This window comes from Marmota flaviventris, chromosome 18 (genome assembly GCF_047511675.1).
Source record: "Marmota flaviventris isolate mMarFla1 chromosome 18, mMarFla1.hap1, whole genome shotgun sequence".
NCBI classification, from domain to species: Eukaryota; Metazoa; Chordata; class Mammalia; order Rodentia; family Sciuridae; genus Marmota; species Marmota flaviventris.
In genome coordinates this window covers 18,060,563-18,087,549 of record NC_092515.1, presented here as the reverse complement: position 1 = coordinate 18,087,549, position 26,987 = coordinate 18,060,563, and the positions used below count along the sequence as shown (strand labels likewise).

The 26,987-nt window shown below is 50.3% G+C and overlaps 1 protein-coding gene across 1 annotated transcript; it reads left to right on the top strand.

Annotated features, from left to right (window-relative positions):
* The first annotated feature begins 853 nt into the window (after nt 1–853).
* Nucleotides 854–25,885, top strand: Wtip (WT1 interacting protein). Its single transcript, XM_027941179.2, has 8 exons — nt 854–1,585; nt 8,136–8,237; nt 19,670–19,737; nt 19,894–19,956; nt 20,124–20,254; nt 21,012–21,063; nt 21,777–21,845; nt 24,944–25,885. Exons 1-8 carry the CDS (start codon nt 919–921, stop codon nt 25,082–25,084), a joined length of 1,293 nt encoding a protein of 430 aa, XP_027796980.1. The 5' UTR covers nt 854–918; the 3' UTR covers nt 25,085–25,885.
* The last annotated feature ends 1,102 nt before the right edge of the window (nt 25,886–26,987 follow it).

The following is a 26,987-nucleotide window of genomic DNA, read 5'->3' as shown; positions in this document are numbered from 1 at the left end:
TCCGGCCTTGCCTGGCCTTCGAAGGGCCTATGTACAGCAACCCGGCGCGTGGACCAGTCCCCACCAAACACAGTTCCTAGTTCTAGGCGCGCCTTCCCCACATCCAGGAGGGGGCCCGACGCTAGAGAGCTGCCACTTGGCATCAAGACGGGCGGGGGGTCCCGGGGTCATGCAAGCTCCTAAAGGCGCATCTGCACGAGATGCACAGTGTTCTAGAGTGGCGGTGCGGGCGCAGAGCTGTCTGCACAAGGCTGAGCTTGTTGGGCCCGGCGCCTGAAACCGAGGTGGCGCTGGGAAGTAAGATGGGAGACGATGTGGGAAACCTCTGTCTACTGAATAAATATCTCCAACCGGGATTGGGGGAGCTTTCTCTAGCTCGGCCCTCGGGAATCCGGAATCTATTCAGAGGCCCGACGGCCCGGGCGCACGACAGGCCTCGGACTCTCGCGGCGCCACGGTTGGCCGCTTTGCCACCGAGGGCCAGCTGCAAGGCGCCCGCCCCAGCGTCCCGGCGCGGCCTCCGCGCCCCTCCAAGCTCCTGGCGCAGCGCGGACACTGCGGCTCCGCCGCCGCCACTCCCCCCACATTCCAGAGGCCGCAGCGCCGTCTCCTTCCTCGCATTCCTGCCCCCGCAAAGGAGTCCCTCCGGCCCCCGCGCGGCCGCGGGGAGGAGGGGGCGCGGCCGAGCGCCTCAGAGCGCACATTCCTCCGCCGCGCGCGCCCTTGAACGGAGCGCCGCGTCCCCTGGCCCGCGCGTGGCCGGCGGAGCGACCCCGGCCCGGCGCCGGCCCCGCCCCGCCCCGTGCCCAGGGGTCCCGGGGCGGGCTCCGGGCTTCGGGCGGACGATGCGGCGGCGCGGCCGGAGCGGCGGCGGGAAGCGGAGGCGGAGGTGACGCGCTAGGGCCGGCGGGCCGGGCCATGCAGCGCTCCCGGGCGGCGGTGGACGAGGCGGCCCTACTCCTGGCTGGGCTGGCCCTGCGGGAGCTGGAGCCGGGTGGTGACTCTCCAGGCAGGGGTCGACGGGGGCCGCGGCCCGGGCCGGGAGAGGAGGCGGTGCAGGCGCTGGGCCGCAGAGGCAAGGGCGGCGGCGGCCCCGAGGCCGGGCCGGACGGACTGAGCCGCGGAGAGAGAGGCCCGCGGCGCGCAGTGGCTCCCGAGCTCAGCGCGCAGCCGGCGGGCAGCCCGCGGGTCAGTCTGGCGGGCTCCGACGGTGGCGGCGGAGGCGGTAGCACCCGCTCCAGCGGAATCAGCCTCGGCTACGACCAACGCCACGGCAGCCCACGCTCCGGTCGCTCCGACCTGCGTCCGGGCCCAGGTCCGTCGTCTGTGGGCAGTGCCCGCTCCAGCGTGTCCAGTTTGGGCTCCCGCGGCTCGGCGGGCGCCTACGCTGACTTGCTCCTGCCCGGCGCCTGCCTTGCTCCGGCTCGCTCCCCGGAGCCTGCTGGGCCGGCCCCCTTCCCTCTGCCTTCTCTGCAGCTGCCCCCGGGCCGAGAGGGCGGCCCGAGCGCGGCCGAGCGACGGCTGGAGGCGCTCACCCGGGAGCTGGAGCGGGCGCTGGAGGCGCGCACGGCGCGGGACTACTTCGGTGAGCGAACTCGGCCGCGCAGCCCTCTGCGCGCTGGCCGGGGTCAGAGGAGAGCTCGGGGTGGGCCAGGCACTGGGCGGGTGGAAGAGGCACCAGGATTAAGAAGCTGTGTCGCCCGCGGGGCTAGCGAGCCGGCGACGTTTTGCGAAGAGCCAAGTCTAGGGTATTCCCAACAGCAGCTAACTGTCTAGGTCTCCCGCCAGAAGGGGCTCTAGCAAATAAGTTGATGCGCTTAGAGACTTAGAGAAAAAGTCAGGTTGGCAGATAGAATAAGCAATTTTTTTTCCTGATCATTTCTTCTTCTTCTTCTTCTTCTTCTTCTTCTTCTTCTTCTTCTTCTTCTTCTTCTTCTTCTTCTTCTTCTTCTTTCTTCTTCTTCTATGCTGGGGATTGAATCTAGGGCCTTATGCTTGTGAGGCAAGCACTCTACCAACTGAGCTATATTCCCAGCCCAGGCCATCTCTTCTTAACCCTTGGTGATTGCTTCTGTTTACCTTCCTTGATGTTTCGTGCTCAGAAGGGACGCCCGGCATCCCCCCCCCCCCAGCAGTATGGGGGTGTGGACAGGAACAGGAAGGTGGAGAACCCTGGGTACTCTTGGACCCGCCTGACCCGAGGCTGTGGGGATGCTAGTGGCGGGAGGTGGAGACTGTGGGAGGGAGGAGGAGCCCACCTTGCGGGAGAGGAAGACCCAGCCAGGCACACTGGGCTGCTGGAGGCTGTGCTATGGATATGTATCTTAAAGGAATTGTGCTTCTTATGAATTTGCAAAGCTCACCAGTCTGACAGCTTCTGTTTCCCAGCCCCTCCCTGGCTTTCTCATGCCTTTCAACAACTCTTAGGGAGAGGTGGGGCACAGAAGTATTATAGAGCCCAAGGAGAGAGTATCCCTCCCTCCCTCCTTCCCTTCCAGATAAACCCATAGGGTGGAGGCCCCTGGCTTTAGACAGGTGATTATCAAGGGTGATCGGCAAGCCTGGGAATGAGGCTGTCCTGGGATTTTTATCTTTCTTGCACTCAATGGAGCCAGCGGCTCTGGACTGCGCTCTACTGGATCTTTTGGGATTGAACCTAGGGGGCGCTGAGCCACTGAGCCACACCCCCAGCTCTTTTTATATTTTTTAATTTTGAGACAGGGTCTAGCTAAGTTGCTGAGGCCGGCTTTGAATTCGGGATCCTCCTGCCTCAGCCTCCCAAACCCTGGAATTATACTTGTGTGCCTGGCCCTGAACTGGATCTTGAGAGATGAGGAGGCTGTATATTGCAGGCCAGATGGGAGCATCCCAGGCAGAGAGAAGGAAGTGAGCAAAACAAGGCCAAGGAAGATTTAAGAAGGTCCCAGAGGATTGCAGCCCAGGAGGGGCCAGGGGGTCAAGGGCATGTGTGCACTGAAGGGTTGGCCTGTTTGGGGGTTGGGGAGCACCTCCCATGTGGGGAGACAGGGTGAGAATTTGTGGTTTGGCAGATCTGGTGGTTGCCGGTAGCAAAGAGATGAGAGAGAAGCTCTTGCCTCCTGTGCCAGGCACATGCCAGGAGCAGAGCCATTCCGTTCAAGAGGAACACTCTTCAGTGCTCTCTTGAGGAAGTAGTGGCCATTTTCTGTTCCTTGAATATTACAGAGCTTGGGTGAGGGGTGCGGCTGATTATCCATGGCCACCCAGAATCATTATGTTACTCTGGGTGGCCCTAGTCCTATCAGGTAATTTTGGAAGTGAAGGGGCCAATAGTAGAAAATGGTAGAGGTCAGGGGGCCATCTTTTCTAAAGAGGAGCTGGGGCTCAGCTTTGTAGTCATGTGGGAGTCTGAGAGGACGGACAGATTGTCCCCCCCCCCAAGAACAGCCAGAAATTGAGATTTAGATAAACATTTAAAAAAAAATATATTAGCAACGATTTGTTTGAGTTATATGGTTCTAATGACATTTGACTTTTTTGAGGTACAAGAGTGGCAATTTTGGCCCGGTGGTGGCCCACGCCTGTAATCCAAGTGGCTTGGGAGTCTGCAAGTTCAAAGGAGGATTGCAAGTTCAAAGCCAGCCTCAGCAAAAGCAAGATCCTAAGCTACTCAGTGAGACCCTTCTCTATATATATTAAATAAAATACAAAATAGGACTGGGGATATGGCTCAGTGGTTGAGTGCCCCTGAGTTCCATCCGTGGTACCCACCCCCCCCACACCAAAAAAAGTGGCAATTTTAAGCTGGGTGGGGTGGCACGTGTCTGTAATCTCAGCAACTCCAGAGGCTAAAGTAGAAGGATCCGAAGTTTGAGGCCAGTCTGGGCAACTTAGTAAGACCCTGCCTTCAAAATAAAAAATTAAAAGGACTGGGAATGTGAATTAGTGGTAAAGCACCCCTTGGTTCAATCTCCAGTACAAAAAAAAAAGTAATATTATATAGTTCAACTGGAATAATAGAAAATTTTACTAAAGGTCGTCTCCAGGTAGCATGAGCACTAGCGATCTCGAGAAACCTAGTGCACAGAGCGTTTCTCTCTGTGCCATCTTCGTCCCTTCTCTTTGGCTCTGGTGCCCGCTGACCTCTTGGTCACTCTCTGTCATTCGGTAATATCTTTGGAACTTTCCCTCTCCTCCCTGAGGTCTCCTGCCACTAGCCTGTCAAAAGCCTCAGGCCCCTGGAAACTCTTTCTGCTGGGTGGCCTGCTGCCTTCTCCCCAGCCACCCACTCCGGAGCCACACCCTGCTTTTGCTTTTCTCTAGCCCCTTCATTTCCAGCAGCTGCTTCTCACCATGACCTCGGATTCCTCTCAGTTGTCTGCCCAGTGACCTGCCGCCCTTTCCTGATGCTCCCCCAGGCTGAGGGGCTCAGAGGATGCTCCTGGGACCACTGCAGAGTTCTGGACTTCAGCCTCAGTGGACTCCCTAAGACTTGGTCACTTGGCTCTTCCATTTCCTCAGCACCCTTCCTCTCTCCTCTGATGTCCACTCTTCCTTTCCACTTCACACAGAATATTGTGGTCAATATTGTCTCCACCGGCTTCCTGTTTCTCAACCCCAGGCTCTCTCCTGTCCACAGCCAGCCCCTCGCTCCTGCCACCTAAGAGGATAAGAGTCCTCTGTCCCCAACCTCCACCTTCTCCATCTTCAGTTTTCCTCTGGTTATAAATTTGCACAAGGGTATTTCACTAAAAAAAAAAGTAAAGAGTAAAGATGACTCTCAAACTATATGGCCACACCCCATGAAGGACACCCCAGCCCTTTCAAACATTCTTCCCACCCCAGTGTTTTGCCAAGATCATCTTTGCTAATTTAAATACCTTCCTATTCCCCATGGCCACCTGCTGTATCTCCTCTCACTTGACTGACCCACGTCTTACACAGGACACTAGTGATGTCAGGCCCCAGCCCGAAATGTCTCATCTCACTGTGGTATCCAACAGTGTGGAGTCTGCTCTCCTCACAGCATCCTGCTCCCTAATTTCTGGGTCTCTCCATGCTCCTGCTTCTTTTTTAGTGTATTTTTCTTTCTTTCTTTTCTTTTTTTTTTTTTTTTGGTGGTGCTGGGGATTGAACCCAGGGCCTGTGCATGCAAGGCAAGCACTCTACCAACTGAGCTATATCCCCAGCCCAGTATATTTTTATTAAAGTGGTGCATGTACATATTTAGAGAAAAATCAAATAAAATGCAAAAATAAATAATGCAGAATAGAATCGGATCTTCCTTTCTTTATCCACCCTTCGGTTCTGTTTCTCTAGAAGCACCTGGGTTTTCTTCTTTTCTCCTTTCTCTGTTTTCCCAGTAACTTAATCAGGGAAATGACAAGGTCAGATTCTCAAAGCTGATGGACAAGAATGAGCGGTCTGGCTGCAGTTTGGGGAATGGATTACTGGGGGCCAGGTTGGGAGGCCAGAGGGAGTGAGGGGAAGGAGTGAAGTCAAGGTTAGGGGACAGAGGTTCCCAACTGGAGGTGAGGGTGAGGCACCCTCCTGAAGAGCCCAGAACCTGGGTACATGAACGCACCATCTCCTGAGGGGGAGCCACAATCTATAGTGGTTTGGGGGAGTCTGGAGCTGTGTCGGCACACGGAGTGTCTGGGGCCTTCTGAGAGGGCAACCAGCACTCGGGAGTCCAGGCTGGAGGGTCGCACCTAGAGCCCTGGGCAGGTGAGAGGATGGGACTCTTCAGAGAGACCTGGGAAGCTGCAGCCATGCACAGGGACCTGCAGCGAGGGTTTGCTTGGTCTCTACATTTTAAGAACACTTAAGTTAGTAATTAATTTCAGAATAGAAGGATTTCATATACAGATCTAGATGTCTAGCTTTTTTTGAAAAATTAGGGTCTCTGGCCGGGCCTGTGGGCCTGCCTTCTCACTTCGGAGCCATCTGTAGAACTGAGGCAGCTGGACCACGTATCTGGGTCCCCCAGGCCATTTGTGTGTTCCTGCCTGGTTTAAGTTGTGGTGCTGGGGATTGACCCCAGGATCCTGTGCGTGCTAGGTAGGTGCTCTCCCACTGAGCTGCACCCCTCACCCTTTTATTTTTTTATTTCGAGACAGGGTCTCCTTAGGTTTTTGTGGCTGGCCTTGAACTTGCAACCCATCCTTTTGCCTCAGCCTCCTGAGTAGCTGGGAGCAAACCACCCTGCCCAGCTCTTCTGTGGTTTTATCTATTTATTTATTTATTGGTACTGGGATTTGAACCCAGGGTGCTTAACCACTGAGCCATCCCCAGCCACCCCCCGCCCCCTTTTTATATGTTATTTAGAGACAGGGCCTTGCTGAGTTGCTAAGTGCCTTGCTAAATTGCTGAGGCTGGCTTTGAACTCTCAATCCTCCTTCCTCAGCCTCTAGAGTCACTGAGATGACAGGTGAGTGCCACCATGCGAGGCTTCCTGTGTGGTTTTGAGGCATCTGAATTGGTCCTCCCCACACCACAGAGGCCAGGACTGAGCAGGGGAGTAACCAGGAGAGCTGGGAAGGGAGAAGCCAGGTGTAGGTTAAATCCTGGAAACCAAAAAGGAGGTGAGATCAGATGGGAAAGAGCATAGACATGAGCAGTACGAGGTGACTGAGCGCACAAGCCATCTCTCTTGGCTGAGGGGAGGGCGAATGGAGTGGCTGGTGAAGAGGGAGGTTTTTTTTTAAGGTAGGAGAGACTTGGCCATGATTCCACAGATTGAGCATCCCTAATCTGAAAATATGAAAAGCTCCAAAATCCACAACTTTTTTGAGCATGAAATTGACACTCAAAAAGTTTCAGACTTTGGCATTTTCAATTTCAGATTTTCTGGTGAGGGAAGCTTAAAATCTGTGCAGATATTCCAAAATCTGAAAAACCCCCAAATCGAAAACACTTTGGATCCCAGGCATTTCAGATAAGGGGTACTTAGCCCGTGTAAAGACAGAGAAGGCAAGAGGGAGGGGTTTGGCAGAATGTCCTGGAACATCCGAAGATTGAGGGTCTAGAATGTAGGTGGAGCCACCTTCATGCCCTGTGGGGTACTGGGGACCCTGAGTAACTCCGTGAGGGACTCAGGTTTCAGGCTGGGCTGCCTGCTAGGTCTCCAGGAGGGCTGGTCAGAGAGTCCCCTAGGGCTGGAGCCTGGCTGTATCCTGGCATTTCTGGTCACTTCTCCTTTCTACCCACTACCAGACCCACGGGCCCCGTTCCTTCCCCTCAGCTAGGAGTGGTTCCCAATTCCATCCAGGAGTCCCAGATACCTGCACAGTGACTTATCTTACTTTCTTCAGGTCTTTGTTCAAATACTGCCTTGTCAGCAGGGCCTTCCCTGATCATTCTTTTTAAAAATCACAGTCTCAGACATATTCGTGTGTGTGTGTGTGTGTGTGTGTGTGTGTGGTGCTGGAATTGAACCCAGGACCTCATGCACACAGGGCACGCACTCTACCACTGAGCTGCACTCCGGCCCCTAGATCTATTCCCAGCCTGACTTTTTTCTGTGGCTTGTTTCCACCTGACACATTATTTAGCTGCTGTTGTCTGTCTCCTCCATGGAATGCAGGCTCCTTGGGGGAGGGGACTTTAGTCCATGGCAGAATTTTTCCAGCGCCTGTGGGCTGTGTGGCAGGCGGTGCATGTCTGTGTGCTGACTGAACAGGAGACCGTGTGGGCCTGTAGTACAGATGAGGAAGGGAGCCCGGGGAGGGTCGGCGACTGCCTTGGGTGCACCTGTGTGGTCTTCACTCTCTGTGTCTGGGTCAGAAAATACATATTTTGAGTCTGAAGAACAGGATTTGGTTCATGGACAGCAGAAAGGATTTTTCTCTTAGTCCAAGAATGCGGGCTTAGAATGACATTTCTAGGAATTGATGTATCTAATAACTACGCGGTTGACCTCAGTTGGCTCTGACCCTGTGTCAGGTGCTCTGGAATCCTCAGACGATAGTAACAGTAGTGGGTTTCCTGTAGGGTCCCCATGTGTCATTAGAGACTGAATTATGTTGGCCTAGAGAAGTTAACCTGCCCAAGGCCAGGCAGATGGGAGGCATCAGGACTGGGAGCTAGATGTCTGTCCATCTGACTCCAGAGTCCGTGGCGCCAACCACTGCTCTGTCCTGCCTCTCCTCCCATAGGCATTTGCATCAAATGTGGGCTCGGCATCTATGGAGCGAGGCAGGCGTGCCAGGCGATGGGGAGCCTGTACCACACCGACTGCTTCATCTGTGACTCCTGCGGTAGGTAACCCCTTCCCTGTCCCTCTTGAACCCCAGGCACCCAGTTCCTAGGGTTATCATACTCTCAGACATATTCTTGTATGTGTGTGTGTGTGTGGTGCTGGAATTGAACCCAGGACCTCATGCACACAGGGCACGCACTCTACCGCTGAGCTGCACCACCCAGGGCTGGGGATGTGGAGCTCTGGCCCAGGCTGGAGTGTGGAGTAGGCTGGTCACAGTCTTACTGTGCACATGGGTCTGGCCTGTTTGAGAGGTACAGGCTCTGGGGAGATCTGCTAGGGCCTGGGTGGGGAGCCATGGAGTCACTGAGGTGTAGGGAAAGGCTGTCCCTCTGCTCCCCCGCTTTGGGGTCTCCACCCTGTGCAAGGTGCTGGTGTCTGCCAGGGAGCAGGTGTGGAGCCCGTGACAGTCTTCTGGACATAGGCCTGATACTCTATTTCCTGCCCTTTATTTTTGGTCCCTATTTTACACACAGTGTAAACTATAAATTTTGTAATTTAACTTAAACAAAATTATAAAACTAAAAAAGTAACTGTGATCCAATAGATTCTATATTCTTGATTTTCCCACTGTTCTTCCAGACCTTCTGAAGCAGACATCTTTTATTTGTTTGTGCTAAACATTTTAACCTTTTATTACAGAATAATGTATGCAAAGTGTTATATTAAACAGTTCTCTTTTCCTTAGTACTAAGGATTGAACCCAGGGGTACATTACCACAGCTACATCCCCAGTCCTGTTTTTTTGTTTGTTTTTAATTTTGTTCTTTTTAAAAAATTTTTATTTTTTTAAATTTTATTTATTTTTTTAGTGTTCAGTGGACACAATATCTTTATCTTATTTTTATGTGGTGCTGAGGATCGAACCCCGTGCCTCACATGTGCAAGGCAAGTGCTCTACCACTGAGCCACAATTCCAGCCCCCTTTTTTTTTAACTTTTTAATTTTGAGACAGGGTCTCACTGAGATGTTGAGTTTCTCACTAAGATCCTGAGACCAGTCTTGAACTTTTGATCTTCCTGCCTCAGTCTCCCCAGTTGCTGGGATTATAGGCATGTCATGGTGCCTGGCCTGAGAAGTATCTTTTTTGTTACCAGGCGTAAAACCCAGGGGCACTTAACCACTGAGCCACATCTTCAGCCCTTTTTTATATTTTTAATTTAGGTGTCTCTCTTAAAAAAAATGTTTTCTTCCAGTCGGATGCTTTCCCAGCGATTTAGGAGGCAGGAGAATTGCAGATTCAGGCCAGGCTCAGCAACTTAGTGAGATCCTGTCTCAGAATACAAATAAAGAATACAAATAATGGCTGGGGGTACAGCTCAGTGGTAGAGCAACCCTGGGTTTAATCCTGGTGCTGGGGGAAAAAGAAAAAGGCTTTTTCTTATAACGCTTTATTTTCTTGCTTTATTATACCTTCAGGGTTCCCCCACACCACCAAATGTTCCACTTACCCCTTTCCCTGTGGGGAGCCCCTTGTCAGTCTGAGCCAGTTGCCTTCTAGCTCTCATGAAGCACTCCTTCTGTCCCTTCCCATGCATACTCTCCGGATTGAGTTCACTATTTTCTGCAGGCGTTCAGCTGCCGCTAACAGGGAAGCTGCTGGGGAAGCCTCAGTTCTGAGCCCCTGAGAGGCCTGGCTGCAGGCAGGGTTTGTTCTAGTGGTTCAGGTCCTGTGATTTTCTCAACAGAGTTGCCCTTAGTTTTGGGTTCATCCTTAGGACAATTTCTCTCATTAGTGGTGAGATGTCCAGGTATCAGCTGGAGACTTCAGTTTCATTCTACCCGTCTGGGGAAAAGTGAGATGTCTCTTCTGGGCAGTGCCTTGCAGTAGGGAAACTTCTTTTCTAGAAATTGCCTACCAGACCTCTTTGTGTCTCATTGGTCAGGTCATCTCACACATCCATACCTGAACCAATTCCTGTGGCTGGTGGGTGTGCTGTGATTTGATTGACAGACTTGCCTGAGTCTCTGAACCAGTACTCTGTATGGGTAAAGGAATCCAGGCTTATGGGTGGATGTGCAGTGAGTTCAGGTTCTATGATAAAGCAGCAGCCAATAGTGTGGCTAAATTCTGATGCCTCCCCCCCTGCCCATGAGGGATTGAACCCAGAGGTGCTCAACCACTGAGCCACATCCCCAGCCCTTTTTATTTTTTTGAGACAGGGTCTTACTAAGTTGCTTCAAGCTTTGCTTTGCTGTATTGCTGAGGCTCGCCTTGAACTCGAAATTCTCCTGCCTCAGCCTCCCATCCACTGGGATTACCATCATGCCTGGCTAGAAAAATATACCTTAAAATAAAAAAAACCACGACGATTCTTATAATCAGTTCTTCTATTTAGCTTTTTCCTGGACAGCCTAGTCATTAAAGTGGACAAAGGTAAATGCCATAATCTTGCATAGGTATATTCAATAGTGTAGAGATGTCAGTTTTTCCTAAATTGATCTAGAAATGCATTAGAGTTCCAATCAAGCAGATTTTCATGACTTTGACAAGCTAATTCTAAAATTTGAATGGATAAGCAAAGGACTACAAATCGTCAAGAAGATCTTTTAGGAAGAAGAACAAGTTCTAGAACCTTCTACTACTCGGTATCAACACATATTGTAGATTAATTATTGTGTTAGCTTTTCAGCCCCGTGACTAAAATATCTGACAGGAACAACTTAGAGGAAGGAAACTTTCTTTTGGGCTCACTGTTTCAGAGGTTCAGTTCATGGTCCACTGACTTCATTGTTCTGATCCTGAGTGAAGCAAAACATCATGGTGAGCGGGCTCCCAGCTGCCGTGAGGGTAGCTGCTGAGGAAAGCAACTCAGCTCCTGGCAGCCAAGAAGCAGAGAGAGTGAGCAAGCAAGGAACCAGGGACAGATGGAGTCCGGTGGCATGCCATGGTAACCCACCTCTTCTAGCCATTTCCACTTGCCTACAGTTACCCCCCAGTAGTCCTTTCCGACTATTAATCTAAACACTGATACTTGCCTAATATGTGAGCTCTTCAGGGGACATCAGAGGTCCAAACCATAACAGTTACTTTCCTGGGTGTTGATGCAAAGATAAACAGACCTGCAGGACAAAATAGAGAGTCCAGGGCCGGGCATGGTGGTGCACACCTATAATCCCAGGAGCTCGGGAGACTGAGGCAGGAGGATCACGAGTTCAAAGCCAGCCTCAGCAACAGTGAGGTGCTAAGCAACTCATTGAGACCCTGTCTCTAAATAAAAAAAATACAAAATAGGGCTGGGGATGTGGCTCAGTGGTTGAATGCTCTGAGTTCAATCCCTGGTACAAAAAAAAAAAAAAATGCAGAGTCTAGAACCCACTCACGTCCACATGGAAACTTGATAGATGATAGAGGTGTCATTATAAATGGTTCTGGAAAAATTGGTTATCCATATAAAAAAAGAAATCAAATCCAGATGTAGCAAATATTTAATGTGAACAGCAAAACTTGATACTTTTTTTTTTTTTTTTTTTTTTTTTGGTACTGGGTACTGGGAGTGAAATCAGGGGCATTGACCACTGAGCCACATTCCCAGCCTTATTTTGTGTTTTATTTAGAGACAGGGTCTCACTGAGTTACTCAGCACCTCACTTTTTCTGAGGCTGGCTTTGAACTTATGATCCTCCTGCCTCAGCTTCCTGAGCCCCTGGGATTACAGGTGTGGGCCACCATGCCCAGCGAAACTTGATACTTCTAGGAATAAAGGGACCATATGTTTATTGACCAGTCTTCTGGTAAGAAGGTTTTGTTTTGTTTTTGTTTTTCCTTAGTCACACTGAATGTAAAAGCAGAGACCGACAATGACAATTTTGGCTGCATTGGAATTAAAATACTCATCAGTGTGGTGCTCGCCTGTAATTCCTGCCACTTGGGAGGATGAGGCAGGAAGATCACAAATTTCAGGCCTCGGCAACTTAGCAAGTTGTCTCGAAAAATGAAAAGGGTCTCGGGATGTGGCTGAGTGGTGAAGTGCTTCTGGGTTCAATTCCTAGTATAAATAGATGGATGGATGGTTAGATTCCTGGCTGGCTGGAGGTGTAGTTCAGTGGTAAGAGCGCTCCCTGGCACGTTTCCAATACTGCAAAACAAAAACCAAAACCAAACAAGGGCTGGGGTTGTGGCTCAGAGGTAGAGCACTTGCCTGGCATGCATGAGACAGTGGGTTCAATCCTCAGCACCACATAAAAATCAAAATAGATATTGTACCAACTAAAACTAAAAAAAAAAAATTAGAAACAAAAAGAACTTATTTTTTAAATGGTGCCATGATGAGAGGGGCAAGCAGTAGCAACAAAAGCAATACACTGCCATATGTACACCTTCAAGGATTACCGCTTAGAATATAGAAAGTACAGAAAATGTAGTGTTTTTATAGTTTGCTGTATTTAGGTGTGTTTTCCTTTATTTGTCCTGCTTGGGACTCATTGTGATTCCTGATTATTCAAGTCTTTTATTGACTTGGGGAAAATCTCAGCTGTTTTATTTTCCAAAATTGCTTCTGTCTTATTCTCAGTTATTTCCTTCTAGGATCCAAGTGAGAAATATGAGGCTTTCTCATTCTAGTGTGTGTGTGTGTGTGTGTGTGTGTGTGTGTGTGTGTGTGTGTTTTAAGAGGAGGTACTAGCTGGGCACAGTGGCTCACACCTGTAATCCCAGCAGCTCAGGAGGCTGAGGCAGGAGGATCATGAGTTGAAAGCCAGCCTCAGCAACAGTGAGGCACTAAGCAACTCAGTGAGATCCTGTCTGTAAATAAAAAAGAACAAAACAGGGCTGGGGATGTGGCTCAGTGGATGAGTGCCCCTGAGCTCAGCCCCTGGTAACCCTCCCCCAATAAATAAAAAGAAAGAGGAGGTTATGCTGTGCCACCTGGGCTAGCCTTGAGCTTGTGGTCCTCCTGCCTCCTGCTTCCCCGGGAGCTGGGTTACAGGCACCTAGTGCAGTTCTGTCTCTCAACCTCCCCTTCATATTATCCACTTCTCCATCTCCCTTTGTTGTATTTTTTTTACTCTCTTTGTTTCCATTTGGTGCTGGGGATGGAACCCTGGGCCCCTCCCTCTATCTAGGCATGTGCAATGGCACTGAGCCCACCCTCCCCTCCTTGTTGAATTCTGTTTAATTAATTAATTTCTTATTTTGTAGTTATAGATGGACAGCATGCCTTTATTTTATTTATTTATATGTGGTGCTGAGAATGGAACTCAGTACCTCACACACGCCAATCAAGCGCTCTGCCACTGAGCCCAGCCCCCAGCCCCCAGCCCCAGCCCCTCTGTCTACTTTCTTCAGCTCTGTCGTCTCAAAAATCTGAAATCCAAAATAAATAAATAAATAAATAAATCTGAAATCCAGATCGCTGATTTTTCTCTTCAGCTGTGTTTAATATTCTGTTTAACTCTTCTGTTGAGTTTTTCAATTCAGTGATTGAATTGTTACATTTCTAGATGTTCCCTTTGGTTCTTTTTTTTTTTCCCCCAATCTGCCTCAACATTTTTGATAGTCTCTTTTGTGTTTATCAACATTTACAATGAAAGATATATAGATCCTAAGTATATTCCAGCTAGATACGTTTTAACATATGTATGTATGGGCCTCTGTTGTTACCACCCAGAACACGTAGAGCATTTCCACCACCCAGGAGATTCCTTTATGCCCCTCCCCCATCAACTGTTAATCAATTAGTTAATTAATTTTTGTGTCTGCAGATCAAACCCACGGCCTCGTGTGTATCAGGCAAATGTTCTACTGCTGAGATACACCTCCAGCCCGTTTGTTTACTTATTTTATTTTTCTAAATTTTTGTAGTTGTAGATGGACAGAATGACTTTGTGTATTTTTATGTGGTGCTGAGGATCGAACCCAGTGCTTCACACATGCGAGGCAAGTGCTCTACCGATGAGCCCAGCCCCTCCCTACTGCTTACTTTTAATTGAGAACAATTTACTTTCAGTGTAACAAACAGATCTTAGGTATATAGAGGCGAGTTGCTCCACCACAGAGTTACACAGCCAGCCCTTAGGTATACAGCAAAAAGGTTTTGGGAGGAATGTGTACGTTCACACCCCTAGTGAACATATAAGAAATTTTAAACACCCTCAGAAAGTTCATCTTACCATTTATTTATTTATTTTTTAAATTTTGAGACGGGGTCTTACTAAGTTGTTTAGGGCCTTGCTGAGGCTGGCTTTGAACTCACGATCCACCTGCCTTAGCTTCCCGAGCAGCTGGGATTACAGGTCTGCACCCCCACGCCTCGCCATCTTGCCAGTTTTCAGTTGATTCTCATGTGTTCTCCCTGTCAGACCTGCCCAGCCAGTATTCTAGTTCTTTCTTCCTTCCTTTCTTTCCTGGTACAGGAGAACTCTAGGGCACTCTACTGCTGAGCCACATCCCCAACTCTTTTTATATTTTATTTAGAGACAAGGTTTTGCTAAGTTGCTTAGGGCCTGACTAAGTTGCTGAGGCTGGCTTTGAACTTGCAATCCTCCTACCTCAGCCTCCTGAGCAGCTGGGAATATAGGCATGTGTCACCATGCCCAGCCTCACTCCTTTATATTTGAGCAGGGTCTCTTTAAGTTGTTGCTGAGGTTGGCCTCAAACTTGCCCTCCTCCTGCCTCAGCCTCCAAAATAGCTGGGATTACAAGTGGGTATCTCTGAGTCCAGCTCAGTATTCTGATTTCTAGCTATAGATTAGTTTTGTCTCTTCTGGAACTTTATATAAATGCATTTGTGTAATATGTCCCATTTGGTGGCTAGTTTCTTTTGCTGAGCATGCCTCTTTTTTTCCAATCCATTTCATTGCGTATATCAGTAACTCACTCCTTTTTATTATTGAATAGGAATCCATTGTATGAATACACCACAGTTTGTTTATCCATTAACTTCTGATAGATACTAGATTGTTCTGTGAACATTCTTGTAGAGTTCACTTTGTGGACATATGTTTTCATTTCTCTTGAGTAAATTCCAAGGAGTGGAATTTCTGGGTCACAGGGTGAGTGTATGTTTAACTTTATAAGAAACCGCTGGACTGTTTTCCAAAGGGGTTGTACCATTTTACACTCCCAGTAGAAATGGAAGAGAGTGCGGCTAGTCTACATATTTCCAACAATTGGCATTTTGTCTTTTTAATTTTAACCATTTTAATGGGTGGTATCTTATTGTGGTTTTAATTTATATTTCCTTGGTGATTAATGAGGTTCAACATCTTGTTTGCTTCTTGGACATCAATATATATTTTGGAAAGTTTGTTCAAGACTACTACCTGTTTTTATTTTGTTGTTGTTGTTTTTATTTTGTTTTTTTTTAGAATTGGAAGTTGGTACAATTTTAGAATTGTTGCTGGGGGTTGAACCCAGGGTCATTTAACCACTCAGCTACATTCCCTACTTCTTTTATTTTCATTTGAGACAGGGTCTCACTATGTTGCTTAGGGCTTCATTAAAGTTGCTGAAGCTGGCCTCAAACTTGTGATCCTCCTGCCTCAGCCTCTTGAGTTGCTGTGATTACATGTGTATGCCACTGCACCCAGCTGTGGCATAATTATTAAATTATTAATTATTATTAAATTATAATTATTAAATTATAGGATTTTACATATGTATGTGTGTGTGTGTGTATATATATATATATATATATTCCGAGTATAAATTATTTGTCAGATGCATGTTTTATGAATATTTTCTCTAATGTGATTCTTCTTCTTTCTTTCCTTCTTTTTTCTTTTTTTTTTTTTAACTTTTGTAGAACCAGGTATTGATCCCAGGGCTTTACACATGCTAGGCACACAGTGAATGACATCTCCAGCCCTTTTTAAAGTTTTTATTTTGAGACAGTCTCTCTAAGTTGCCCAGGCTGGCCTCAAACTCCTGCCTCAGCCTCTTGAGTTGCTGGAATTACAGACAGGCCCTACCAAGCCTGGCTCTAGTGTGATCCTTAAAAACATTTTTAATGATGTCCTTTGATGTTTTTTTGTTGTTGTTTGTTTTGTGGTGTTGGGGATCCAATCTAGGGCCTCTCACACGCTAGGCAAATGCTCTATGACTGAGCCAGTCACCAGCCACTTTCTGTGACTTAAAAAGTTTTTGTCCTCCCTTGGTCACAGTGGTCATCTCCAACTTAGAGCTTTCTTCTGGAAGCTCTAAGTTGCTAGGTTTCATGTTCAGGTTGGTGACCAGTTCATATTAATTGTTGTGGATGGTGTGAGGTAAGGAATTGAGTTTTATTGTTTTTCTATAAGGTTATCCAGTTGTTCTTGCACCATCTGCTGAAGAATTTATTTTCCTCCTTGTGTATTTGTTGAAATGTTTAGGGTTTAAGCTGGGCGCAGTGGCTCACGCCTGTAATCCCAGCAGCTCCAGAGGCTGAGGCAGGAGGATCGCAAGTTTAAAGTCAGCCTCAGCAACAGTGAGGTGTTAAGCAACTCAGTGAGACCCTGTCTCTAAATAAAATACAAAATAAGTCTGGGGATGTGGCTCAGTGGTTGGGTGCCCCTGAGTTCAATTCTTTATAACACCCCACCCCCCGCAAAAAAAAAAAAAAAGAAATATATTATGAGTGTTTGGGACTTTATTTTGTTCTATTGATTTTTTTCGTTTTTCCTTATCCCAATATTATCTTGATTGCTATAAGCCTATAAAATAGGTAGCATAAATCTTCCAGGTTGGCTGATCTTTGTCAAGATTACTTGGGCAATTCTGGTTGCCAGGGGTGCTTAACCACTGCGCCACATCCCCAGCCCTTTTTATATTTTTAATTTTGAGACAGAGTCTTGCAAAGTTGCTTAGGACCTCACTAAGTTGCCGAGGCTGGCTGTGAACTTGCGATCCTCTTGCCTCAGACTCCGGAGTCACTGGGATTACAGGCATGTGCCACCATGCCCGGCTCTTTGCATATTTATTAATGAATTTTAACATGAATTTTAGAGTTGGCATATCAGTTTTTATAAGAAAAAAAAAGAAAGAAAGAAAGAAAGAAAAAAAGAGTGCTAGATCTTGATTGGATGGCATTAGGGAAAAATTAATCCCCTAACATTCGAAGCCATGAACGTGACTGTTACAAAGTGTGGAGGTCTGAGATTTCACCCTTCTTGCAAGCTGACAGGATAACCAGCCTTTCTTCTGTGATGCTGACAGAAGACAAGAGGCTTATGGTTGGAGATTCCCTGCCTGAGCTCCCTGTTCTCTTCCCTTCTGCCTCCCCCTGGAGTCCCACAGAGTTGACACAGAGTGGCTAGGGAGATGCTCCACACAGCCGGTGGTGTTTGTCAGGGCCCAGGGGCTTAAGGAACCTATTTTTTTTTTTTTGAGACTTTTTTTTTGGGGGGGGTCTTGCTGTGTTGTCCAGGCTGGTCTTGGGCTCTTGGGCTCAAATGATCCTCCTGCCTCTGCCTCTTGAGTGGCCAGGATTACAGGCATGCACCACCACCCCAGCAAGGATCCTACTGTTTTATAGTACGCTGCCAGCAAAGCTGCTTGACCATTATCCTGGAGGAACCTTTTATCTTTATAATACTAGAAGCAAACAGACCTGCCCTCTGTTCCCAGAAGACTCTCTTGTCTTCTAAGTAGTTTGCTGTGCAAATATTCTTGAAAAGAGAATCCAGAATGAGAGCTCCCAGCCCTCTCTCTGCAGAAACTTCAGTGGAAAATCATTGTCTACTGATGGTATGTCTTTCTGTATTTGTAAGGGTCTTTTTTTTTTTTTTTTTTTTGCTCCTTGTGGTACTGGGGATTCAACCCAGGGTCTCGTGTATGGTAAGCAAGCACTTTACTGATGAGCTAGGCCCCCAGCCTATTGTAAGTCTTTTTAAATTTCTCTCAGCTAAGTTTGATTTTACAGTATAAGGTCATAGTATCTTTCCATAATTTTATTCTTTTTCGGGGGGAGGGTAGTGGGGATTGAGCTCAGGGGCACTCAACCACTGAGCCACATCCCCAGCTCTATTTTGTATTTTATTTAGAGACAGGATCTCACTGAGTTGCTTAGTGCCTCACTCTTGCTGAGGCTGGCTTTGAACTCCCGATCCTCCTGCTTCAGCCTCCCAAGTCCCTGGGATTACAGGCATGCACCACTGCACCTGGCAAGTTTATTCTTTAGTTTTAATTTTTTTTTTTTTAGTTGTAGATGGACATAATCCCTTTATTTAATTTATTTTTATGTGACATTGAGGATCGAACCCAGTGCCTCACACATGCTAGGCAAGTGCTCTACCAATGAGCTATATCCCCAACATCCCCACTCCTTTCCCTTTTTCAAAAATTTTGGGACAGGGTCTTGCTACATTGCCAAGGTCAGCCTTGAAATCCTGATCTTACTGCCTTTCTTTTTTTTCATTTGTTGCACTCCGAGAACCTTTAGTACAAGGTTAAATCTAAAGCGGAAACAATGTAATATTTCACTGTCATACGGGGTGCTAGCTGTGTGCTTCTCAGGGACACCATTATTAGGTTGAGGATACTCCGTCTTGTTGCTAGTCAGGAACTGACACCTAATGGTGATAGGAAAGCCTCTGATAGTGGGCAGGTTGGCTGCAGCTTTTGTTCTGACTAGAATGCTCTTTCAAAGTGGGCAAAAGAGTTGTATTTCTTTTTTTTTTAAATATTTTTATGTATATTTTTTAGTTATAGATGAACACACAGTATATTTATTTTAATGTGGTGCTGAGGATGGAACTCAGTGTCTCAGGCATTCGAGGCAAGCACTTTTCCACTGAGCTACAATCTCAGCCCCAAAGAATTGTATTTCTAATATTTATAGATTAAGAAGATTCATTTTGTAGCTGCGTGCAGTGGTGCACACCTGTAATTAGCCACTTGGGAGGCTGAGGCAGGAGGAGTGCAAGTTCAAGAGCAGCCTGGGCAACTTGGCAAAATCTTGTCTCAAAATAACAAATACAAAGAGCTGGGGGAATAGCTCAGTTAGAGTCCTTGCTAAACATCAGAGATGCCCTGGATTTAATCCCATCACTGCAAAAAAATTAAAAAAAAGTTATTTTTCTTTTTTGGTACTGGGGATTGAACCTGCGGGCACTTAACCACTGAGTCACATTCCCAGCCCTTTTTAAAGATTTTATTTAGAGACAGGGTCTCACTAAGTTGCTTAGGACCTTGCTAAGTTGCTGAGGCTGGCTTTGAACTTGCGATCCTCCTGCCTCGGCCTCTGGGATTCCAGGCATGCACCACCACGGCATCCAGCTACAAAAATCGTTCTCATATTTGCCTTGACAGCCTCTTGCCAGGGTTCTGTTGACAGTGTGTTCTGATTTTTTTTTAAATGCTTATTATTATAACAATAATGACATTAAGGGGAAATTTTAAAATGCATCCATCATCCTCCCTCTCACCTGTTGGAGGAGAGAGCCAAGAGATGGACGCTGGCTCCATCCTGTTCGGCATTCCAGGGTCCCCCTTGCCACCCCTTGTCCACACAGGGAGACGACTTCGCGGGAAGGCGTTCTACAACGTGGGAGAGAAGGTGTACTGCCAGGAGGACTTCCTGGTGAGTCCAGGCTGTGCCCTTGGCCGTGCCATGGTGGGAGCAGGGGCAGGACTCCCTCTGACTCCCATGGAGGCCTCAGGCTAGGAGGCAGGTGCTGACTGGGCATCAAGTGCCCCTTTGTCATATGACGTCCTGCATCCTGTGTCCCCTTTACAGTACTCTGGGTTCCAGCAAACAGCTGACAAGTGCAGCGTGTGTGGACACCTCATCATGGAGATGGTGAGACCCTCCCCTAGCCTCCTGGGGCCCCTCTGACACTGGCAGAGTCTGAGGACCCCACCCTCTCACCTGTTCCAGACCTGCCAGGGGCTCAGAGTCACAGCCTCCCCCGGGGGCACTGCTGAGCCTTCCGCCCACGCTGACCCTTCAGTGCCTCCCACCCCCAGATCCTGCAGGCCCTCGGCAAGTCCTATCACCCGGGCTGCTTCCGGTGCTCCGTGTGCAACGAGTGCCTGGACGGGGTGCCCTTCACCGTGGACGTGGAGAGCAACATCTACTGCGTCAGGGACTATCACACGTGAGTGGCTGCTGCAATGAAGCAGGCGTCACCCGGGCTGTCACCCCGGCCATCTCCCTGGCCTCCCGGGGAGCATTTTTTAGGCCTGGCTGTCTGTGTTTTCCGTCCTTGGTCTGTCCTCTCTGACCTGCCCTTGAACACTCGGTGGCTGGGGCAGGCACGGATGTCTGCCTTGACCACTTCTCTCGGGCAGTTCAGCCACCAGCCGTACCTGCCTCCGCCTGCGTGTGCCCTCTTCCAAGTGGCTGGGACTCTCTTAACTGCTCTCACCACTCCAGGGCTGGGCCTCTCCCCTGGGATGGGGACTCGAGTCATGACAGACCCCTTCTCCTCTCTGTCTGGGGCCCGTGGTCCATTCCCCTTGCTGCGGCTCCAGGCCCAGGCTCGGTCCTGTGCTGCTGCCTCTCCTGCGTTGGTCCTGGCCACCTGTCCCTGGTACTCAGGGTGGAGCCAGGTCTCGCAGAGGTCTCCGCCGGGGTGGACCAAACCTGGACTTTAAGTGGCACAGAACTCCCAGGAAGCATGAGCGAGATGGCAGGACAGAACCTGAGGGCATTCTGGAGGTGGGATCGGGTGGAAGGGAACTGGGAGCCAGATGAAAGGGCAGTACCCAGAAGGCATAGCGGGAGCCAGGAAGCAGCCACAGGAGGAGGGAAGGCCTGATGCTTGGGCCATGTCTTGGGGCTGGGTGGGTGGACCTGTGTCCTTGGCCTGTGGTCACACTGTTGGTCACTTCTGGTTTCCTTTATTCCTCCAGAGTTTTCGCACCAAAATGTGCCTCCTGTGCCCGTCCTATTCTCCCTGCACAGGTAGGAACCAGTCACCAGGAGACAGTCAGATGCTGGCCCCCGGCCTCTGCCCAGTCCTGCCTGTCCTGTCTCAGATCCTAGGCTGAAGTGGGAGGGATGACTTCTGCTCCACATCCCTCAGGGACACGGGACACGTGTTGTGCCCAAACACACGGGAGCAGGTGTCCTGGCGTGGAGTTCCAGGGAAGCCGCAGGCCCTGCAGCCTGGCTGCCCCATTCCTTCCCCGTCTCCTTTCTCCATGGAGGAAGGTGGCTCCTGGGTCAGCTGAACTCTGCAGGTTGAGGCTGGGTGGGCAGCGGGAGAGGCTGAGGGAGGCCCGAGCAGCTGCCAGCTTGGGGCACAGCGGCCGTCTCAGGGCCAGGCTCTGCCCCGTGAGCTGTCTGTCCCGGGCTGCTGCCTGGGAAAGCAGGGTTCAGGGTGGCCTTCCGTGCCTCCAGAAGTGAAGGTAACACACATCCACACGGACACCCTGTGACACCCCTGTGACACCCTGTGACACTCACAACACCTGTGGAGCTGTTGGCCATGGCAGTGGCGGGGCCTGAGGCACATGCACTGATGTGGCCCCGGGAAGCGCTGGGTCTGTGCCCGCAGGGTGGGGGTGCCGGGCCGGGTGATAGAGCACGTGGTGCAGACGGCTAGGTGTGCACTTGGCACAGTCTGCCTCCAGGTCCAGTGAGCTGCTCACGTGTCTGACACTCTCTTCCTCCAGGGCTGTGAGACCACCATCCGTGTGGTGTCCATGGACAGAGACTACCACGTGGAATGCTATCACTGTGAGGTGAGCCTGGGCCCCCCGGAAGGCCTGTGGCCGGGGTGGTCCCTCCTCTTCAAGTCTCCTTCCCCTCGGTGTTCTGCAGGCCACCTCCTCTTTACACTCCTGCTCCATTCTGCCGTCTCCTCTCAGCACCCCCCTTCTCTCCTCAAGGCATGTGCTCTCTCAGGCCCCCCCCACCTCCGTTTTCTCATTAAATCAAATATTTGCTATTTACAGTATGTGGGGTGCTACGGTTATGACAGCATTGACTTTTCCTGCTGATTTAAAAGATGAATAATAAGAGCCAAGAAGGCATTGAGATGGCCTGGGGCTGAGGCTCAGAGGTAGAGCGCTGGCCTAGCATGTGTGAGGCCCTGGGTTCAATCCTCAGCACCACATATAGATAGATAAAATAAAGATCCATTGATGACTTATAAAAAAAAAAAAAGGCCGTGAGAAGGGCATTTCTAGGCAACAGAAGCAAAATGTACTTAGGTACAAAGGGAGGATGGTGGTTTTTGTGTCACGGGAGAAGTTAGCAGGAGCTGGGGACAAAATGACACAGGAGGGACTGAGTTGTGGCTCCGTGGTAGAGCGCTTGCCTAGTGTGTGTGGGGCACTGGGTTTGATCCTCAGCACCACATAAAAATTAAAAAAATAAAATAAAGGTATTGTGTCCATCTACAAATAGAAAATATAAAAAACAGAACAAAAGGACACAGGAGCCTAAGGAACCTGGATTTAGTCTGAGGACAATGGAGACAAAAAAGGAATGAGAAGGTTGCACTGGATTGCAGAGAAGACACACACTTCCATGCAGAGAATGGAATGGGGTGCAGTAGGGAGGTCCTGAGGAGGCTGCCAGAGTCAGGGCTGTGGTCTTGGGTTCAGGGACATGGACAGACTTGAGGAAGGCAGGAGAAGGGACTAGACTTGGGAGGTGATTGGATGCAGGAGTTCGAGGGGTGGGAAGTGTCCACCAGGACTCCAGCAGAGAGTGTGACAGTCAACTTTCTGTTGCTGTAACAAATACCTGAGACAATCAATTTATAAAGAGAAAAGGTTTATTTTTGGCTCATAGTTTTAAGAGTGTTCAGCCCATGATTGGTTGGCTGTGTCATTTGGGGCCTGTGGTGGCACATCATTGGGGGGAGTGTGTGGTGGAGCAAAGCTGCTCACCTTTTGGCTGGGACACAGAAGAGAAGGAGGAAGAAGCAGTGTGTGTGGGGTTCAAAGTTCTGTTGAAGGTGTGCCCTCAACCCGGGGGCGCTCCACCACCCAGCTGCATTCCCGGCTCTTTTTTAATTTTTTGAGACAGGGTCTTGCTAACTTGCCCAGGCTGGCCTTAAGCTTGTGATCGTCTTGCCTCAGCCTCCTGAGTGACTGGGATTGCAGGAATATGCCACTGCACCTAGACTTAAACCCGTTAGGGGTTCCGCTGCCTTCCAGTGGCACCGTGGGCTGGGCCTGGGGCCATCTAGGCTGCAGCAGTGAGGGTGACAGAGGAGGGATGAGATCCTCTCATTTTTGGTAGCTGGAGACTCCAGATGTCTGGTAGACTGTTAGATGTGCTGGAATCAGACTCCGCCAGCAGCTGTAGGAATTCCGGAGAGATCCGCGGTGGTAGGTCATCTCCTGGCCTCCTTTCTCTCAGGGATCACTGACTGCCTTGTTTGCTGTCGTGGGTCTGAGAGTCACTGTTCATATAAGGAGCCAGTTTTGTTTACAGTCAAAGTAGGAGGGGAAGCCGGACACCCTAGTGCACACCTGTAATCCCAGCAGTTTGGAGTTCAAAGCCAGCCTCAGCAGCTCAGCGAGACACTGTCTTTAAATAAAATACAGAAAAGGGGCTGGGGATGTGGCTCAGTGCTTAAGAGCCCCTGGGGTCCTTCTCTGGTGCCAAAAAAAAAAAAAAAAAAGTTTGGAGGGGAAATCCATTTCTTATCACTCTGCCACAGGGGAAGGGGGAGCTTGTCAAGGGAACACACGTGGCAGTGGAAGCTGGGGAACAGATGAGGCCTTCCAGCGAGGGTTGTAGAGGGAGGAGAAAACCCCAGGAATACTGGTATTAAGGGGCCAGAAAGGGAGGATAGAGGAGTGGTAGGAAACCAAGGAGGGTACGTTGGTTACAGAGTCCCAAGGAGGGGGCACGGTCTGCAGTAGGAACAGTGAGGTGTTTGGTGGGGGCAGATGGCCCAGTGGGAGCAGAGTCCTGATGGGGGACCCAGGAAGGAGGAGGAGGAGAGCTGTGGTCTCTAGAGGGGCTGTGGCTTCTCCTCCAGCACTAACAAGGCCTCAGTGTCCCTCTGTCTGCTTAGCCATCCCAGGGGCTCTAGAATCCCCCTTGGAGCCACTGACCACAGTCCTTGGACCGTGGCTGAAGCTGAGTAGCCCATCAGGCTGCTGGGGACGTGAGGACTGTGCTGTTGCCCCTGCCCCAGGCTGTGGGTGGAGCTAGGGGTCCAGCCTCCCTTCCTCCTCCCCTCTGGTGGGCAGGGGCAAGTAGCAGGAAGGATAGGAAGAAGACCTGCCACAGGAGTGACTTGGGACTTGGGGCTGTGACTTCAGGGCCTGGCCTGTGGGAGTGGGGCAGGTGTGGGTCTCAGAGGCTTTGGGTCACATTACCCCTCCCCCCTCTGGTGGGGCTCTAACCCAGGTCCCCTTCTTGCACACTAGGCTGTGTGACATACTCCAGCACTGCACCATGCCCCCAGTCCTTCTAAAGTCACTCTTAAGGCCGCTTGGGTCAGACATTCCGCGCCCCTGATGTGAAGTTGGAGCACTTCCTGCACACTGGCCACCCCTCCTCCCCGGCCCCTCCCCGGCCCCAGGACCACCGGGTTTGGTTTTCCTCGCTTGCATTTTCTCCTCCGGTCTCTTTTGCCTCTTCCTCTGCCGAGGCTCAGCTTTTTGTCCCCTCCCTCCTAGGGCCACATCCATCTACTTACTCTTGGTGTCCAAGAGGCACCTCCAGTGCGCACAGGGGTCCTTGTCCTGCCCCTGGCAGAGTGCCAGCCGTGTTGTCCAGAGCCTACCGATCTGTCCCCACTCCCTGACCTCCGATTGTCCTAGTTGTGCCCCCTCCCCCTTACTCTGGTGTCCCCGCCTGTGTTCTTTCCTAGGACTGCGGGTTGCAGCTGAGCGGAGAGGACGGACGCCGCTGTTATCCCCTGGAGGGCCACCTGCTGTGCCGACGCTGCCACCTGCGGCGCCTCGGGCACGGCCCACTTCCCTCCCCCGCTGTGCACGTCACTGAGCTCTGAGCTGGGGCGGGGTGGGCGTGGACGTGGGAGGAGGGAGGGTGGCCCTGGTCAGTGTCCCGTGGGCCCTGCTGCCGCTTCCACCCGCTCCATCCCACACCCGCCCAGCTGCTGGCCTGTCCGCAGGGGCCGGACCCCCGCGTTGAAGCTACTTCTATTTATTCACCGTCTGTGCCTCCCCAAGCCACTTCCCTCGGGTGCCCTGCTGCCTCCCACCTGCCCAGTCACCAGCTTTCGGTTCCAGGACTCCCTATGTTCCTGCAGCCTCCTGGGCTGTGGGTCGCTGGGCGGGAAGGGTGGAGAGGTCCGCCTTCCTTGGCCGGGCCTCTCCGCGGGGAGCCACTTTCCTTGGTTCGGAAGGCGCCTGGGACCCCCTCCAAGCGTGCGCCCCGGGGTCGCAGAGGGCACAGGTCGGCTTGTGTTTCCTAAGTGCCTTGCCCGCTGGTGGGTGAGGAGGGTGACTTGTTTTTGTGGGAACATTGTGGGATTTGGCTATGGGGGCTCGAGGGTGTTTTCAGCCACAGTTTCCCCTGCCCTGGCCCCTGGCTTGGGCCTTGCCCCTCCCCACCATCCTCAGCCCCCGGCCAGGACCTCGCGCCCAGCTCCAGCCGCAGGTGGGGGCGAGGAGCGGCCGCGAGGGGGCGCACTGCGCGCCGGCCCGGGAAGCCCCTGTGCGCGCGCGCTGTGTACCAGGCTCCACAACAAACGGATGTGATTTGACTTAAATTAAGTTTTTCCTTTGAGGATATTTTCATTTTCTTTAAAAGAATATAGTTTTCTTGTAAGAACTTGGACTGGGGTGGTTATTTCTTAAAATTACAGCAGACTCACAGAGGTCTTATTTGTATATCACATAGCTAGATTTGGGGGTGGTAACAACATTGTCCTTTAACTATTTTTGTGTAAATTCCTCCAAAACCTCACAAGGTGTGCCTGCATTTCAGAACTTAGTGGGCAAAGGAGGGTGTTGTGTGTCACTGTCTTAAGAGCTGTGACCTCATAAACTGTGTTTTGGGGAATGTAGATTCGATTTTTTTCTTTGAAACACACATGAGCAGTGGGGCCCAGATTTTTCACTGACCCTTGATGTCGGTCTTACACTTGGGCGGGGATGGGGGGGCTCTGGTCATGATCAACTGTGGTTGGTTTTCATGGACTGTTTTGAATGAATCTGTTCACACACACACACACACACACACACACACACAGCATTAGAGGGGAGGTCTCCTTGCTTGTAGAATCATTCATCTGCCAAGATTAAGGTGCTAGGAATCCCAACCGGGTGCACAGGAGAGGACAGCAGGGACAGTGACATCCAGCCCCCGAGGCTGGAGCTGGGAGGCCCCCTGGTGGGCGGGAGAAGCAAGTACATGGAAGTTTGATGGTGGCTAATAAGTTACTTAATGCAGTAATTAAGTTATGAGATATGGAGGTGTCCCTCCAGAGAAGGGGACTTCATCAAAACCAGAAGACTAAATCCCAGGAGTGCGAGGCTCAGTTTCTGGTGTTTGCTTCTTTTGGAGCCGGGTTGCTTTGCTTTCTTGCCAGTTCATTGCAAAGCTTTCTTCTGAGTGCCCTTCTTTGCTTCCCATTTCAAACCTGCTTTGGCCATGGTTTCTCCTTGTCGCAAACTCAGTCCAACTCTCTTCCTCTGTCTGCAGTGGAGGTGGTCCCTGCTCTCCAGCCGTGTGGGTCACCACTGCCCTCCATGCCCCTCCATCTTGGTTCCATGCTCCCCTGATCCAGGTGGACTGAGTCCCCACCACCTGGAGCCCCCATACTTTGTCAGGATCAGAACCAAGGCCATGCCTCAGTTCAGGGCACCCTGCCCTTTCTCTCTGGGCCCCATATGGCCTTATGTCAGCACTGGTGACAGCCACTGTACCCTACTGCAGAGCCACTGCCT